This window comes from Macaca thibetana, chromosome 6 (assembly GCF_024542745.1).
Source record: "Macaca thibetana thibetana isolate TM-01 chromosome 6, ASM2454274v1, whole genome shotgun sequence".
Lineage (NCBI taxonomy): Eukaryota > Metazoa > Chordata > Mammalia > Primates > Cercopithecidae > Macaca > Macaca thibetana.
This window is the reverse complement of record NC_065583.1, coordinates 132,572,749-132,591,246: the sequence shown is the minus strand read 5'-3', so window position 1 is coordinate 132,591,246 and position 18,498 is coordinate 132,572,749. Positions and strand designations below refer to the sequence as shown.

The 18,498-nt window shown below is 38.8% G+C and overlaps 1 protein-coding gene across 3 annotated transcripts in view; it reads right to left on the bottom strand.

Moving 5' to 3' along the window:
• The window catches only part of CDH6 (cadherin 6), a 140,491-nt gene that overhangs the window by 7,938 nt on the left and 114,055 nt on the right, over positions 1–18,498 (bottom strand). For 2 of the 3 annotated variants that reach the window (XM_050793819.1, XM_050793820.1), the window contains exons 7-11: positions 15,669–15,922; positions 7,608–7,744; positions 4,590–4,711; positions 3,422–3,539; positions 3,002–3,253 (exon numbers count right to left, since the gene is read on the bottom strand). In XM_050793819.1, the coding sequence (XP_050649776.1) occupies positions 3,002–3,253; positions 3,422–3,539; positions 4,590–4,711; positions 7,608–7,744; positions 15,669–15,922 (883 nt within the window). Of the gene's footprint in view, positions 1–1,866; positions 3,254–3,421; positions 3,540–4,589; positions 4,712–7,607; positions 7,745–15,668; positions 15,923–18,498 lie in introns of those variants that run through there. The other variant, XM_050793821.1, reaches the window with a different exon arrangement.

Below are 18,498 nucleotides of genomic sequence, written 5' to 3'. Positions count from 1 at the left end.
TCCTGAGTAGCCGGGGTTACAGGTGCCCACAACCACACCTGGCTAATTTTTGTATTTTTAGTAGAGACGGGGTTTCACCATGCTGGATTAGGCTGGTCTCGAACTCCTGATCTCAAGTGACCCACCTGCCTCGGCCTCGCAAAGTGTTGGGATTACAGGCGTGAACCACGGCGCCCAGCCAGCAGAGTTTTGTATATGTTATTGGAGGGAGGTTGCATAATTTGAGCAAAGACATGAAGAGAACTGCAGGGCTTTGGGCAGAGGGATGCACATGATCTACCTTTCAGACTGGCTGCCAGTCTGAACAATGACATGGATTTGCAAAACAGACGGTTGTAAGTAAGGACATCCACTGGGATTAGAGAACAGAATCAAGCCAATTATCTCTCCAAGAATTAAGCTCTAATGTACATGGGCTCATTCAGTCATGTAAGGCAAGAGGCAGGCATTTATCACCTCCTAATTCTTCCCTGGCTTAAGGTATCTATAGCTTGTATTTTAGTCTTATGCACATCTGAAAGCGCAACTGTCTGGAAGGGAGAGGGCACATTAAAAAAATCAAAGGCATTTATTCATGGTCTAATTCTTCTACAGCTAAAACTGCCTATATCTTTTCTTGTTAGCCCAATGCACATCTGAACAGAATTTCTTGAGAGTATCGCTGTCTAGGAGAGCTCTCAGAGCTAACTTTTATAAAGTGAAAATGTGATTGCTAAGCACATGGGGCAAACACATTCTTAGAAAGTGATGCCCTGATGAGGTGCCCTCAGCAGGAACTGAGTCTCCCCTTTTCCCTTACCCTTTTGAAGCCAGAGGATAGCAGTAAGATTTTTGGGGGGATAGAGGGACAATTGGGCAAATTTGTGTTCAAATCGCATCGTAAAACTAGAGGGTCAAGAGATCTGGGTTAAATTAAATGATTTGACCATTCTAAGCCTGTTTTCTTATTTGTAAAATAAAATCAATAGCACAGTGCCCAGTCTTACTGTCATGAATGTGAAAGTTTTGTAAACTCTAAGGCACCATAAGACATGAGATGTAGCAGTTGTCTAGCTGTTTTTACTGTTGTTTTATTTTTGTAAAATATCCATTACCATATGATCCACTTTCTGGACTCCAGATTTCTTCCTATATCAATGTGGCTTTCCTTCATTTTCCTCCACTTTCTTCAATTGCCACATTTTAAGTTTGGGCTGTCTTTCGGCCTGGAAATCACCCTGCATTTCATAAGTTTGAAAAGAAAGTACAGTGCAGGCTTCAGGCACCAAGCCTGGGGAAGAAAATTTAGGTCGGGAACTTTAGTTTTACCACGTGTTAGACACATGACTTGGCTACATTACTTCACATCTTGGAGTTGCAGTTTTCATATGTAAGGTACAGATAAGTATACACCAAATGGTGCTGAGGATTAGGTGAGAAAAACCTTTGTAGAGCATCTTGCACTGCATCTGACCTATGGTGTATACCTAACAAAGGCTAAATCCCATTTTTTCTCCTTTTTTATTAGGTACAGAGTTCCAAAGAGATTAAACAAGATGTGGGAGGCACTGAGGCCAATTAGAAGTCATGAGGAGACAGTGAATTCATTGGAGGAAGGAAATGAAAGGGGGAGATTCAGTGAGTTGACTAGAAGGAAGAAAAGGGGGAAGAGATAATGGGTAGATGATGATAGAAAGGAAGAATCACCTCCGTCAGATGAGAGTTATCTCTCCTTCCATAGACGACAAAAAGAGTCCATGGAATATGCCTTGGGTACAGCCCTACCAATCCAAGGCTTCTAAAAAAATCACCCTTTTGATCAAAAAGAACATTCATATCTTTCTCTTCCAAAACAATGTTACAGACTCACACCATTAGAAACACTGATTTGTCTTTGCACACTGTCAGTTTTTATTTATGCTCATATCTTAAAATACTTTCCCCAAGTCTTAGTTGACAAAGAGAATCACAGTTCTGTAGTTGAGTTTCAAGGCTTCTGTTATAGTTAGCAGGGTTGATGTGGAGTGTGAAGGAGCGCTCGAGCAGGGATCCCTAGGCATTCTGTTCTTGGCGAAATGCAGGTTCTCTTTTGCTCTTCTCAAAGTCACTCTGTCTTCATTTTTTTAAAAAGAGTATTTCCCCCTGTATAATTCAGGTTGACTCTGAACTTCTTACCTTTTCTTTTCACTATACAGGCAAGCTTTACAAATCTTGCTTTTATTTTTGGAAGGGCTGCATTAACAAATATTTGTTTTCTTAGTTCACAAACAGCCAAGGGCCTGTTGAGAAATCTGAGCTTGACTTGTAGGCTTAATTAGTTGGTTAGGGGTAAAAATTTCATTTGAATCATTGCTGGACCCTGATTTCCATTTTTATTACATTCATTTCTTTTGGGCCCCCATACTTATTTCCTCAGTCACAGAAGTTATTTATTGTTGAGTGTGAGAAATAGACCTTATGCATGTGGCAATCAGAGAGCAATGCTAAGAAGGTAATCATTTAAATGGTAAATCAACATTAGTTTGCTGGGTTAAAAAAATTTCGTAGCTTTTATTTTTCTAGGATGAGAGAAAAGTCAGCACACTCCTCTTCCCACTTTCCCACAGATCTTTAAACTTTACCTTTATAGAAAGGGCCCTCATCATACACTCCGTGCCAGACACTTAACAACAATGTTTTCCAAGTAAAAAAAATTACACAACAAATGAAATGAAAAGGGCACATTTATGTTGCCCTGAAATCCCCCGAGATTCATTCCCAGTCTGATAGACAAGAGATTCTTTTGGTGGAACGATTCCTGGGCAAGCAAAGACACGGGCAAGTTTCACATCTGTTCATTTCCCAAAGCCATTTGCAAGCAAAAATGAGTTCACATCGTACAGCACAGATTCTCAGTATGTAACTCGACTCACCTAGATCAGGCTGTATGCCTTAATGGGGGAGGCAGATAAATCTAGAGTGTCACAGTAACAGTGTGAGCCCCTCACCATGGGGAGATAGGAGGCAGGGAGAACCAGTTTACCTAGTAGGATCACGATGCACAGAAGGATGGCAACCAGAGCCCCCGTGCTCAGTCCCGTGGGGTGGATGAGCGCCTCCGCATGGCAGGACTGCATGTTCCCGTGGTGGTCACATGCACAGACCCGGACAGTCACTGTCCCAGTGCTGCTTTGAACTGGGTAGTCGTTGTCTGAAATGACCACAGGCAAGAGATAGGTGCTCATCTCGTGTCTATTATAGCCATTTTTCCGAGTTAAGATTCCCGCCGTGTTGTCTGGAACCGGAAAGCAGAGTGGTGAATGTTTGTGGATACTGCGTCACGTATTGAATCAATTGTGATGGGAAAAGATAGATATAGATACAGATACATACACATACATATACATACAGATACAGGTATGGATATAGATGGAGGTAGAGAAGGTAACTTGAACTCATTTACCTTTGTTGTCTTGAATGGTAAAGTTTGAGCCACTGGCTGCTTCAGGGGCCAAAGAAAATGAAAATTGGTGCCCACTATAAGGGTCGTCCTTGTCAACAGCACGCAGGGTCTGAATCAACTAAGAGAAAAACCAGAACACTGCCATAAAATTTTGATAACTCAAAAGTGTTTCTTACCGTTTTGCAATAAATTGCTTGACAAAATGATTTAACATTTTAAGTATAAAAATGATAGCCTTTAAGTAATGCACAGTGAATCTGCTCTATTATGGGTTAGAAAGCCAAAGGGCAGGGAATGATTCTTTGTTGTGGGGACACTGTAGGACGTCCTGTGCATTGTAGGATGTTAAGCAGCCACCCTGGCCTCTACCCACCCGATATCAGTAGCAACTTCTAGTGTGACAATCAAACTCTCTCAAGATACTGCAAATATCCCCAGGGAGGAAATCACCCTGATTGAGAAACATTTGGCTTTGAGTGATGCAAAGCTATAAAATATCCCAATAGTCTGTGACAACATCGCACTTCACAAAGTAGAAGTTCTCTTTGGACAGTCTGTCTAGAAATGCACTCTTAGCATTACATAAGCTATCAACTTGCAAAAAATGGAAAAGAAAATAAGTATGTAGAACACGATAACTTCAGCTTTCTACCTGCACGTGTACTTTAACAGTGTACTTCTATTTTCACAAACTGAAACATAATTTTTATATCACTGGCAGCAAAGACCTATTTCACATGGGGACGAATGTGTAAAATAGGAAAACATTCATGAATTTGTATTACTTATACAGATGGTCAATGTAAATAAGTGAAATCATGAATTATAGGCAATTATAAAGTATGTTCTAGTTATTACTTCAAGTACATATGGTAATTAAACTATCTGTTCACCAATAAAGATTTTTCCAATAAAGCTGTGACTAATCTATTTTAATAAAAACTTAAGATCAATTTGGAATCAGCCTCAGTCTTTGATGAACTTCCAGTTCTTCGAAACTGTTAGTTCTCATATGTAAGTCCTGGTTCTTATTTATAGTATTAATTTCCGTGGCATTCACTTCATAGATAATTCACAACTCTCCTTCAGCTCTGTGAATCATCTCAATGATTAGAAGATCTAAATTAATCTGACGTTCAACTTGAATGTACTTTTTAATGAAACTCACCTGATCTGCCTTTGCTTTTTCACAGACAAAAGTTTCATAGAACTCAGCAAATTCTGGGGCGTTGTCATTGACATCTAGAACTTTAATATATAGAGGTACTCGACTACTTTGCTTTGGATTATCTGTCACATTCCAAAAAGAAAGAAAAAGCCATTTACATGTTGATTGCCGATTCCCTTTAGACAACATCCACTCAACTTCTTCATTCTCATTCATGCACAGATTCCCCAAGCTACTGTACTACTGGGCATTAAGTATCAGTGTGGTCACAAAAAGTAGAATTTGATTATTTGGTACATCTGGAGTTGGATGCACCTGTTAGAGATACATGGGTGACAAAGCTACTTGTGTTGATATAGTTCAACTGTATAATAAACCTTAAGATAACACAAAACCAAGAAAGGCATTTTAAAGGTAGATTTTCAAGGAAGCAGGCTGATGGGGAGCATATGGACAAAAGGAAGAAGAGGGAAAATGAATGAACCACCAGAAGACCAAAGGATAGTTATTGGTCTTAGTGTTTTAGTTTGAGTGCTGAACGAGAGCAAGATGTCATGCTAAACACTTTGCTATATTATGTTATTTAATGTTCACAAACTTCTGAGATAGACAGAGTTACTGCCCCCATTTTACAGATGAGGAAACTGAGACATGGAGAAGTTAAGCAATTTATCTGTGTTTACAGAGACAGTAAAGAGAGAAGTCCAGGTTCAAACTTGGATCTGTCTGACTCCAAGCCCAGGCTGAAAGCCCAGGCTTTTCATCTGGAATTAATGATAGAGCGGAATCAATGTTTGCAGACCTGAGATAAATGAAGTATTTTGGTTGCCTTCTGTGGTAATCTTTTAGCACAGTATGGAAGACAGATTCCTGGTGTAAGAATCAGGAGTTAGAATCTATCACCTCAGCTCTCTTCATTTACTTCACTTGTATGTCTATTGTTTTTTCACTTTGTAAGTATTTAGGGAGCATCTAATACCTAATCTATAGCAGCCTCTATTTGGGATGTTGGGGCACTAGGAAACATAACAAAGATCCTGTTTCCTGCAGCTTTATTGTAATGGGGATGGACAAACCATAAACACATAAATGTATAATGTATCAGATGGTAAATGCTATAGAGAAATTAAGTAGGTAAAAAGGATTGAGAGAAATAGAGCTGTTACTTAGAATGATGACCAAGGACTGCTTCTCTGATGAGACATCATTTGCCCAGAGACATGAATGAAGAGAAGATTTAAGCCATGTGAATATTTCCGACTCTTCAGGTCGAGGAATCAGTATATGCAAAGGCCCTGAGGTGAGTGGGAGGTGGTTTTATACAAGCTTTTGGTTTCTGTTATATCAAAGGTTGTTAAGAAGATTAGACAGTAAGATTCTTTAAAATGTCTGAAATTTTACTCACACTATTCTTCGAAAGTTAGAGTAGCTGAATACTAACTTTTAAGAGATAGTCACCAATACTTTCAAATGTGTCATAGAAACATTAAATCTTAAAAACAATTTTTTTAGGCACAAAGCTTAAAATACTTATGAAATGACTGCTTTGGTAAAAAATAAAATTCCGTGGTTGTCGGAAAAATGGCCATTTTCAGTGGGAAAGAATTTTATAATTTTAAAACTTCAAAGATGCTCTGTCTTTGCTATTTACCTCAGTCCCTTAATATAAATGAACATGAACTTCAAGATAAATCTTGACATAAGTTCTGAAGAGCAAATTCCTACCTAATTTCTAATGTGCTGTCCTTATCACTATCTAAAAGCAATGCTTCATTTTGCCCGTATTGGTTACTATTCTACCAAATATCCTGTAGTCACTTCAAATCTCATGAGTTATATTGACAGAGAATACAAATGTAATAAACTACTCGATAAGGAATATTTCACACTAGATACCCAAAGTGAGCTAAAAATGTTTAGAACTTTTAAAATTAAACACAAAAACTAAAAAAAAAGTAAGCTATACTTTAGAAGCCTAGTTTTATTGTTGTTGCTGCTGTTGTTTGGAGTTTGAGTCTCACTCTGTCGCCCAGGCTGGAGTGCAGTGGAGTGATCTCGGCTCACCGCAAGCTCCGCCTCCCAGGTTCACACCGTTCTCCTGCCTCAGCCTCCCAAGTAGCTAGGACTACGGGCACCCGCCACCACGTCCAGCTAATTTTTTTGTATTTTTAGCAGAGACGGGGTTTCACCGCGTTAGCCAGGATGGTCTTGATCTCCTGACCTCATGATCTGCCCCCCTCGGCCTCCCAAAGTGCTGGGATTACAGGCATGAGCCACCGTGCCCGGCCTAGAAGCCTAGTTTTAAACATTGAAATTCTATTTTAAAGATGGTTTTCACTTATATTCTTCAGCCCGTACATTGTATTGACCAACTACATTAGTTTTCATTGTGTGTAATCATTTTATTTAAAGCATTCTTTTGGCACTATTGTTCTTTGCCTTCAATTTCATGGGGGCTACCATAAAATTCATTCTAATCATTTTATTGATTACTTGGTGGTTTGTATTAGTCACTTTGGTATACCATGGAACAGTGATAATTTATATCTCTTAATTCTGTAAAGACTTCGAAATAGAAATTCTATAGTAAGCTAGAGAATTGATATCTAAAAAATTTCTAAACAATGCCCACATTTTACAATATACTTGACCACTCTCATCTTTTGCCCCCACACGCAATGTCTAATTGAGAGTCTGTTTTTTTCAGCTGTTTATGTAATGTTCTAATTTATAAGCTTTTTGGAATTAAATCCACCCAGTACCAATTCAATCTCATTTGTGAGATACATTGCCATTTTATTGTTTCCAAACCATAGAACTTTCAGGGTTGCCTCTCCATTTATGTATAAGCCAATGCATATATAGAAGAAGCATTACTGCAAATCACTCCAGGGCTCTTTCCCTCAATATATATCAAGTGGGATTGTCAATACATGGTGACAAGCTATGCTCTGCCAGCCCTTGCTGGGACACTCAGTCTATTAATGGGGGACAGCAGTGGTATTAGGTAGGACTTACTGATTTCTGTTGCTATCACTGTAATGTTGTGCCATAGCAGTGTTTCTCGGTCAAGAAGTTTCGATGTAAAAATTGAACCATTTCCAGAATCAATGTTGAATATTCTGTCCATATCTGTGTGTCGATCTACAGAGTACCTGAAAATGCAGAGTGGAATTAAGAAAGGCTTTTCTTTCTATTTCCTATTGTCACATCATAGAACATCATAACACATCTGGTACACAACATGTCCCAGAGTATCTGTGGCATGAATTTTTTTCCATCTCTAGTGCATATTTGAATATCTACAACTTGACATTAAGTAAAATATTTTGAGAAATTAGTTCTTCACAATGGAGGTCTTAATAGTAAACTCACTAGACAAGTTGCATGACTTTGAGGATCACCATTACATTTTCTTTTCTAATATGTATAAATTTGGATCAAGTTTATATAGTGTTTCATTTTTAACTCAAGTTTTTACAACCTGAGAACTTTAATATGTGTGTGTGTGTTTGTATGCATATGTAGGGTGTTGGTTATTTTTCTACTTTCCATTTAATTTAAAAAATCATCTGTTGAAATAAGCAAAAGACAGCTAGTGTGGCCAAGGTTAGTGAGGCAGAAGAGGGAGATAGGAGATGAGACTAGGGAGAGAGCCAGAGTCTAGACTGCAGAAGGCTGTGGTAAGAAGGTGGAATTTATTCTAAATGCAATGCGAATCTACCCAAGGGTTTTTTGTTTGTTTGTTTTGAAATGTGGTCTCATTCTCTCACTCTGTCACCAAGGCTGGAGTGCAGTGGCATGATCTTGGTTCACTGCAATCTCGACCTCCCAGGCTTGAGCCATACTCCCACCTTAGCCTCCCGGGTAGCTAGGACCACAGGTGTGTGTTACCATGCCCTAATTTTTTGTATTTTTTGTAGAGACAGGATTTGGCCATTTTGCACGGGCTGGTCTTGAACTCCTGAGCTCAAGTGATCCACCTAACTCGGTCTCCCAAAGTGCTGGGATAACAGTCATGAACCACCATGCCTAGCTACAAAGGGTTTTAAGCAGGTGAGTGCCACAATCTAAATTATGGATAATAAAGATCACTGGTTGAATTGAGGAGAATGCTTGGACAGTGCTGCCACAAACAGAGAAAAAAGGAGTGAAAAACAGGATTCGGGGAAGATGGGTAAGTTCCATTTTTGCTATGCTGAGGCTAAGGTGCCTGAGAAAAGTACGGGAAGAGATATTTAGTCTGAAGCTCAAGATCAAGATCTGGACTGATTCCAGATTTCCTATTCAGCTGTCCAAGAAAACAATGTCCAGTGGAGGAAGAAAAGCACTAAAGACAGAATCATTTACATCACTTAAATCAGTGGGAGACCAGAGACACACAGTGGTGCCTGGAACAGACAAGGAACTTGATAAAAATTTAAGAAGGAGAGTTTGAATACATTCAAGGAAAACCAAGAGAAGCATTTGGAAACCAAACATTCCAACCCTAATACTGGTGGAAGACTAGTGGATTTTGAGAAATGTTGTCTTATTTATAAATGTATTACTAGTTTTTAGAATAGCTATGTGATATGGTTTGGCTCTGTGTCCCCACCCAAATCTAATCTTGAATTGTAATCCCCATGTGTCAAAGGAGGGGCCTGATGGGAGGTGATTGTATCATGGGGGCAGACTTCTCCCTTGCTGATCTTGTGATAGTGAGTGAATTCTCATGAGAGCTGATGGTTTAAAAGTGTAGTGCTTCCCCTTACCTTTCGCTATGATTACAGGTTTGCTGTGGCCTCCTAGCCATGCTTCCCGTACAGCCTGTAGAACTGTGAATCAATTAAACCTCTTTTCTTCATAAATTACCCAGGCTCAGGTAGTTCTTTATAGCAGTGTGAGAATGAACTAATACAGAACATTGCTACCAGGAAAGTGGGGGACTGCTATAAAGATAGCTGAAAATATGGAAGCAACTTTGGAACTGGGTAACATGCAGAGGTTGAAACAGATTGGAGGGCTCAGAAGAAGAAAGAAAGATGTAGGAAAGTTTGGAACTTCCTAGAGACTTGTTGAAAGGTTTTGACCAAAATGCTGACAATAATATGGGCAATGAAGTCCAGGCTGAGGAGGTCTTAGATGGACATGAGGAACTTATTGGGAACTGGATTAAAGGTCACTCTTGCTTTGCTTTAGCAAGGAGACTGGAGGTGTTTTGCATCTGCCCTAGAGATCTGTGGAACTTTGAACTCAAGAGGGATGATTTAGGGTATTTGGCAGAAGTTTCTAAGCAGCAAAGCTTTCAAGAATTGATCTGGCTGTTTCTTAAAGTGTATGCTCATGTGTGAACAAAGAGATGACGTGAAACTGGAACTTATATTTAAAACGGTGACCATGTGGTAGAAAAGAAAGATCCATTTTCTGGGGAGGAATTCAAGCCTGCTGCAGAAATTTCCATAACTAAAGAGGAGCCGAATGTTAATAGCCAGGACAAGGGGGAAATGTCTCCAGGGCATTTCGGGGACCTTGATCGCAGCCCCTTCCCTCACAGGCCCAGAGGCATAGGAGGAAAAAAAATGGTTTCATGGGCAAGGCTTAGGGCCTAGCTGCTCTGTGCAGCCTTGGGACATGGCATCCTGTGTTCCAGCCACTTCAGCCCCAGCTGTGGCTAAAAGGGGCCAAGGTCCAGCTCAGGTTGTGGCTTCAGAGGGTGCAAGCCCCAAGCCTTGGTGGCATCTTCATGGTGTTGGCCCTGAAGGTGTGCAGAAAGCAAGAAGTTGAGGTTTGGGAACCTCCACCTAGATTTCAGAGGATTTATGGAAATGCCTGGATGTCCAGGCAGAAGTCTGCTGCAGTGGTGGAGACCTCATGGAGAACCTCTCTACTGGAGCAGTGTGGAGGGAAAATGAGGGGTTGGAGCCCCCAAACAGAATCCTCACTGGGGCACTGCTTAGTGGAGCTGTGAGAAGGGGGCCACTCTCTTCCAGACCCCAGAATGGTAGAGCCACCAAAAGCTTGCACCATGAGCCTGGGAAAGCTGCAGGCACTCAATGCCAGCCCATGAAAGCAGCCTTGGGGGCTGTATCTTGCAGAGCCACAGGAATGGAGCTGCCCAAGGCCATGGGAGCACACCCCTTTATCAGTGTGCCCTAGAGGTGAGACATGGAGTCAAAGGAGATTATTTTGGAGCCTTAGGATTTAACGACGGCCCTGCTGGATTTCAGTCTTGCATGGGGCCTGTAGCCCCTTGGTTTTGGCCGATGTCTCCCTTTTTGAGTGGGAACATTTACCTAATAACTGTAACCCCATTGTATGGAAGTAACTAACTTGTTTTTTATTTTACAGGCTCATAGGCTGAAAGGATCTGTCTTGTCTCAGAGGAGACTTTGGACTTGGACTTTTGAGTTAATGCTGGGATGAGTTAAGACTTTGGGGGACTGTTGGGAATGCATGATTGGTTTTGAAATGTGAAAAGGACATGAGATTTGGGAGGGGCCAGGGGAAGAATGATATGATTTGACTCTGTGTTCTCACCCAAATCTGATCTCAAATTGTAATCCCCATGTGTTGGAGGAGGGACTTGGTGGGAGGTGACTGAATCATGGGGCAGACTTCCCCCTTGCTGTTCTTGTGATAGTGAGTGAGTTCTCATGAGATCTGATGGTTCAAAAGTGTGTGGCACTTTCCCCTTCCTTTCCCTCTTCTTCTTCTGCTATGATTGTAAGTTTCCTGAGGCCTCTTGGCCATGCTTCCTGTACAGCCTGTGGAAATGGGAGTCAATTAAACCTTTTCATAAATTACCAAGTTTCAGGTAGTTCTTTATAGCAGTGTAAAAATGGACTAATACACTATGTTTATGAGCAGGGTGGGGGTGGGGTATTACAGAGAAAACTGAAGAAAGTTGATCTGTTAAGGCCATTAGAAAAAAAATTGCCCATTTCAGCTGGATTTTTAAAACTTTATGAGGTTTAAAAACATTGCCTAAGAAATTCAATTTAAGTAAATGACCTAGTGAGGCAGACATATGTGGAATCATTATGAGTGCTCTAAGAAAAATAAACCCTTGTTACTAATTTGCCATAGTATACTGCATCCAATATTCTACTTGAATATGTTATTTTGGTTTAAAACACAAGTAGTGAATTATAATGAACAATATATTTTATCTTCATAAAATTTATTTTTATTATCTAGTGAGTGTCTAAATGAAATAGATATTCAATTATTGTAGGCCATTTAAACCTGATTTTAAAGAGAATTAATGAAGTTCACAATGGGTGTAATATTAAGTTGAATTGGAATTTCAGTTTCAATGGATATAAACTTATGTTTTTATTATCAAAAGGGTTGAAACAAATGAAACAGCTATTGTTTTGCCATTTATGTCATGAATCAATATTTATTAAGAATTTAGGCAACAGTATTGTACTTACTTGATCACGTCTTATTTTAAATTTGAGAATGACAGATATTTATAGCACATAGTTAATTACAAAAAGGAAACCTCAATATTCATAGACTTTGTAAGAAATTTTATAATTATCTATATACATATTTTTTTCTCATGGAAAATGCTAAGCTTAAGATGTGCTGCTTCTGTAAGCTGTTACAATTACATACAGCAATAATCTTGTTTTCTTCTTTTCCCCCTGCTATAGTTTTAAATTTTACAAGTCATTATATTTTCCTATCAAGCCTTGACATAAAGGGTAAGAGGCGAGAATTTTTAGTTGAAGGCAGCTTTCAATTTGAAAGAGAAAGTAACTATTTAGGAAATACCAAAATTGTATTTTTTCTTTGTGTTGGGACATTTAAAAATTAATAGAAAATCTAAAATGCCCACATCATTTGGGAAAGATGTTTGTACACAAGCCTTGCTTGTTTGTTGTTTTTTCCTTCCAAGGTAATTTAAATTTATATCAAAGATATTTATTGTCCAATCACATTACTTATAATTATCACTGATAAGAAACAAGATAATCAATCCCATCGTGATTATAGCAGTTCCTTCTGTTAGGTAGCTCTTTTTTTTTTTTTTTTTCTAGGACTTAATTGTATTCTGTGATTAAATAATTTGTCTTCTAATATATCCTCAAGTCAGGAAGATTTGTGGTTCTTCCTGGAAAGGATGTATGTTTGCATAAATTTTTCATAATTTGTATGTATAGTGACATATTATAAGATTATTTCACAGAAACCAAAGGGAATTTGAGATGAAGTTATTAGAAGAAAATAATTTTACGTGATTAAAGAATTAAAGATTTGTACCTGCATAATGATAAATTAGTGCTCTGAGGAAGAATTCTCTAGTGTTAATTTTGCACCTACCATATTGTCTAGCACTTAGTTGTTCAACATTTATGTTTTGAATAATCAAAAATTATGTATGAATGTATTTTTCTAATATAAGAATGAATTTTATCCTATAAAAGGACACTGGAATACCATTTATATACCAATATATCTATAAGTATTTCTAGTCTCAAATGTATATGTATCAAATCCATATGTACCAAGGAAAGGCTGGCAGCAAAAAGCTTAAAAATTAGCTGACAGCCAACATAATCTGACAAGCTAACTACTTTCTTTCATAAAACAGAAAATAATGCAGTGGGTAAAAATGGTATTTGGTATAAAAAGTAATATAGATATGGAAATATTGCCTGAATTCACAGAACATTCTCGCTTTTAATTAAAAAAATGTTGATCTATCAAGGAGATAACCAAAGCTCATATTTGTAAACTTCTAGCATTAACACTTTCAAATTGAATTTGATACTTACTTGCTAAGATTTTTTTCCTTATGCAGTTAAAATAAACTCTAAGAGAGTAGTTGTGAAAATACTTACACATGCATTAGTGAAAACTATATTAGTGAAAGCTATATTAGTGAAACCCACATTCATTTTCCTTATTAACAATATTAAATGTATGTGGAGAAACACTTGATCCATGGAGCTCACATGGTTGACCATAGCCCAATTCAAAGTGTCTTATAGATATTCCAGTAGGATGATAAAACAAGAGTTTATGTGCCCAGTGATTTAAAATTATTCCCTGAAAGTAAGCCAGGAATTTTTGTGTTTGAGATGTAGGGCTTGTCATAAGGTTTTATTTGAACAAAGGGCTCAACTGGGAAAAGTTGGAAAATGACTGCTGCCTTAGAGCCCCAAATTCTTTTATCTGCAATAATATTCTTCATGTAGCAGCTAGTGTTACCCTTTTAAAATGGAGTTTTAGATTAGTTAACTCTTATACTCAAAGGTTTCCAGTGGCTTCTCATCTCAATCAGAACAAAATCCAGTCTTTACCATGAACTACAAAGCCCTACAGGACCTGCCACACTCCTCATCAGCTATCAAACCTCTTTGAGGCCTCATATCTGACCTCCCCTCCCTCACTCACTCTCTTCCAGCTGCGGAGGCCTCCTCACTGCTCTTTCAACTGTCAAGCAAGCTCTGGTATCAGACTTACCCTTGCTTTTCTCTCTTCTTGAATGTTCTCCCCCCAGCATCAACATAGTTCGCCCTTTAATTTCTTCTTAGAATGTTTTCCCCTCAGCATCAACATGGTTCGCCCTTTAATTTCATTCAAATCTTTACTAAATGGTCCCCTACCAAGAATGCCAAACCTGACCCCATTATCTAAAATAGTACTCCAGGTGTTCTTTATTTCCTTATTCTGCCTTATTTTCCTGCTTAAAATTTACTTTTGCCTGACGTATTACATATTTATTGTTTGTCTATTTCTGCTTGCCCCAATTAGAATGTAAGCTTCATGGGATCAGGGCTGTATTCCCTAGTGCCTAGAGTACCTGGCACTTGGCTGGCACCTTGACCAGAATCTATTTGTGAACTCACTGGCGAGAGTTTCTCTAGTTTTTCAATCTGCTTACTTTGTTTATGGGTAATAATTGACACAATGCTATTCTGGTCTAGCACTTTTCTTGAACTCCTGACCTCAAGTGATCTGCCCACCTTTGCCTCCCGAAGTGCTGGGATTACAGGTGTGAGCCGCCGCGCCCAGCTAGTACTTTTCTCATTTAGTCAACTAAGCTACTGGCTGAAGGCTGGAGGTTGGTTGACTCCAGCATTTTTCTGTTAAGATCCGAGAATACTGAAGCATCGGTGGTCCCAAAGAGCAATAAGGCCTTATTGTAACATGATTTACAACTAAGGTGTAAGGAAAGCATAGGGAAAACAGAACTAGTTTACATAGCATACATTTGGACTCTGTTGTATTAATTTCCCTAGGATTTCACGGACGTATATCATGAAACAATTGTTGTTTTTATCTACATCTACAAAAGGAAAATGCATCTGAATGGAGGATAATTCTGTCTTTTAGGTGTTACACTTGAAAAACACTTGAAAAACACTTGAAAAACAGGCTCTCAATCCCAGTGCTTGATTTGTTAAAAATCATACTTTTTCTTTGCTACTCTTTGACAAATCTTAAACTTAAAAAAATCTCAAACCTTGAAAAATAATCCCAGGTTATTCAGCCACATCACCTTATACTACTTCTATTTAAGCAGTAAACTCCCTATAGCTTGCTTTCCTTCCCAAATTTGTGTTCTTTTAAGGTTTATACAGTTAGCTCCGTGTATCCACAGGTTCTGCAACTGTGGATTCAACCAACTGGAAATCAAAAATGTTTGGAAAAAACAAAAAGCAAACAATAAAAAATAGTACAAATAAAAACATCAAGATAACAACTATTTACATAATATTTACATTGAATTGGTACTATAAGTAATCTAGAAATGACTTAAAGCATAGGGAAGGATGAGCTTCGGTTGTTTGCAAATCTGTGTCATTTTATATAAGGAACTTCCGGATTTGTGAATTTTAATATGGGGGTGGTCCTGGCACCAATCCCCCAGGGATAACAAGGGACTACTGTATTTCTGCCAAAATAATATTTATGCAGTGAGCAAAGAGAGTTAAAGGTGCTGTTTAGAATAGTTTTTTCAGGAAAACATAATTGTCTAATTGGAACAAAAGGGATTCATCTTTTCTAAAGTGCAGGCAGATATTTGAATATAAATTGACTGAAGCTTATGAAACAGACACATCGCAGAAGCGTGCTTACTTGACAGGATTCCTGGCAGCGTCTGGATCTTGGGCTGTGACGGAGCCTATTGTGGTGTTTATCTGAGCATCTTCTCTTATTTGTAGGATGTAGGCCAGCTTGCTGAAGACAGGAGGCTCATCTACATCCTCCACCACAATTCTAACTGTGGCTGAATCTTTGAAAGGCCCCAAGTAGAGAAATCGTGGCTCAACATGAGGATTGGAGGCTTCCACTTTAAGGGTATACACTTTCTTCTTTTCAAAGTCCAAGAGCTTGGGGTGGGGGGTGGGGGGTGGGGGAAGAAGTGACATATTTAAAGCAGCCAAGACACAGAAAGCCAAGACATGAAACATTTTTGGTGTAAATCACTGATAAATGAATGGAATCATATTGCTTAGGGAAACACATTAGTGTGATATTGGGCACAGGGAGAAAAGATAAGATGTAATTTTTTTTCTTACATCTAGGCTGTTAGGCAGGAAATGATCATAAAGTTTGTGAAGGAGTTCAGATGCCACACAGCCCTGAAAAGTGTATGGGCTGAGACTGTGCCTGCTGTTGACTTAAAAGTGGGTCCTGAGGTACAAGGCATCATACCAGGCAGGAAGGGCACTTGGAAGCAGGAGTCTGGTAGAGCCCACTCTGTCCCCACTTAAAATATACTCGCATTTTACTAGAGGGGGCCATCAGGGGCAAGTTGGCAAATACACAGTGTGTTATTCCATGTCAGATGTTCTCACATCTGGCTTTTTTTTTTTTTTTTTTGAGACAGAGTCTTGCTCTGTCGCCAGGCTGGAGTGCAGTGGCGCGATCTCAGCTCACTGCAACGAGGCCTCCAGATTCAAGCGATTTTCCTCAGCCTCCCAAGTAGCTGGGACTATAGGCACATGCCACCAGGCCCAGTTAATTTTTGTATTTTTAGTAGAAACGGGGTTTCATCATGTTGACCAGGATGGTCTTAATCTCTTGACCTCATGATCCACCTGCCTCGGTCTCCCAAAGTGCTGGGATTGCAAGCGTGAGCCACTGTGCAGGCCATATCTGGCTTTAATTACACCAGTGAGTGTTTAAAACTGGCCAATGTCTTGGCCCCACCCTGGACCATTAAACCAACATATCGGGGCATGCAGATTAAAATCGACATGATTAAACACTTCCCCCAGTGATTCTATGGTGCAGCCAGAATTGAGAGCCACAAGTTTGCATTGTGAATCCCTCGTCGTCATTCAAAAAAACATAGATTAAAGTTTTGTGTTTTTTTTTGCATGAGGTAATGAAATATTCCAAATGGTATCCTGAAAAGAGCATTGGGCTAATTATTTGCCAAAGAAAGAAAAGATCATTGTTGTCAATATGGTATCCTGAAAAGGGCATTGGGCTAATTATTTGCCAAAGAAAATAATGATCATTGTTGTCAAGGGTCTTTAGGAAAAGTAGCTCTGCTTTTGGAGACATGGTGAACCCAAATGCTTATTGCTGACTTTTAGTTTTTGATGATAATATGACAAGGCTCACTAGAAACACAATTAATCAAGATGTTAGTGAATGTGATTTAGTCGTCTAGGCAAAATTTCAGTTCGAATCTGATAAGGCACCAAGAAAATTAAAAAGGTTAATGCACACTAATGGGCTTCCTAATTATATTACAGTTTAAAACATTAGTCTGAGTGTCACTTAAACATGTTTTATTGTGTTTTCAGATATTAAGACACGTAATCCTAAGTTTGGGAGGCAAAAAGTCTCTGTTATTTACATCCACCGATGCTTATATTTACCAGAAAAGTAATAGTATGCTAAAGGAGAGAGAAAATATTACACCATACATGATAAAAGTGAAATCATAAAAAGTTAACCAAAATTAATATTTTTAGTCTCGAAGCATACCATTCATTGGTTTTTAATTTTTGCCATATTTTTGTATACTACTCTGTGGTGCTAGACAATTTGGGGGATAAAATAATGAATCAGTACTTTGGAAAAAAATAGAAATCAGAAAAGATTTATTGTTGTGTTCCAAAAAGTAGCTAAAGAGGTCACAGGAAATTTATGGTATTTAATTTAAATTTGTTATGGTATTTAATTTAAACTTGTGATCTTTATATATCCTCTTTCTGTGATGCAAGTCATCTTGATCACTGCTTGCTGTACTCTTTTCCTTCACAGCATGCATCACAATTTGTAGTAATGTATTTGTTTGTTTGTTTACTTGGCTCCTCGTCTCTTTCACCCAGACTGGAAGTACCATGAGGGCAGAGAACATTTGTAGTATGTACCAGTGCACCTCCAGCACTTAGAGCAGTGTCTGGCACTGTTTATTTACTGTTCATTTAAAGTATTTACTTAATGTATTTTTATGAATATCATTTGTTTATATTACTTATTTACTTAGCAGCTTCCTAATAAAAATTCATTGGATGTATAGAATTAACATGAATGCATATCATTTTAGGTTCCTGAAAGCCAACCCAGGAGATCTCATTGTCATTAGAATTGACTTTCTTTCTTCCTTTCCTTTCTTCCTTTCCTTCCCTCCTTCCCTCCTTCCCTCTCCTTTCCTCCTTTCCTCCCTCCCTCCCTCCCTCCCTCCCTCCCTCCCTCCCTCCCTCCCTCCCTCCCTTTTCTTTTCTTTCTTTCTTTCTTTCTTTCTTTCTTTCTTTCTTTCTTTCTTTCTTTCTTTCTTTCTTTTTTTTTCTTTCTTTCTTTTCTTTCTTTCTTTCTTTCTTTCTTTCTTTCGACAGAGTCTCACTCTGTCACCTAGGCTGGAGTACAGTGGCGTGATCTCACTGCAACCTCTGCTGCCTAGGCTCAAGCAATCCTCCTGCCTCAGTCTCCAGAGTAGCTGGGATTA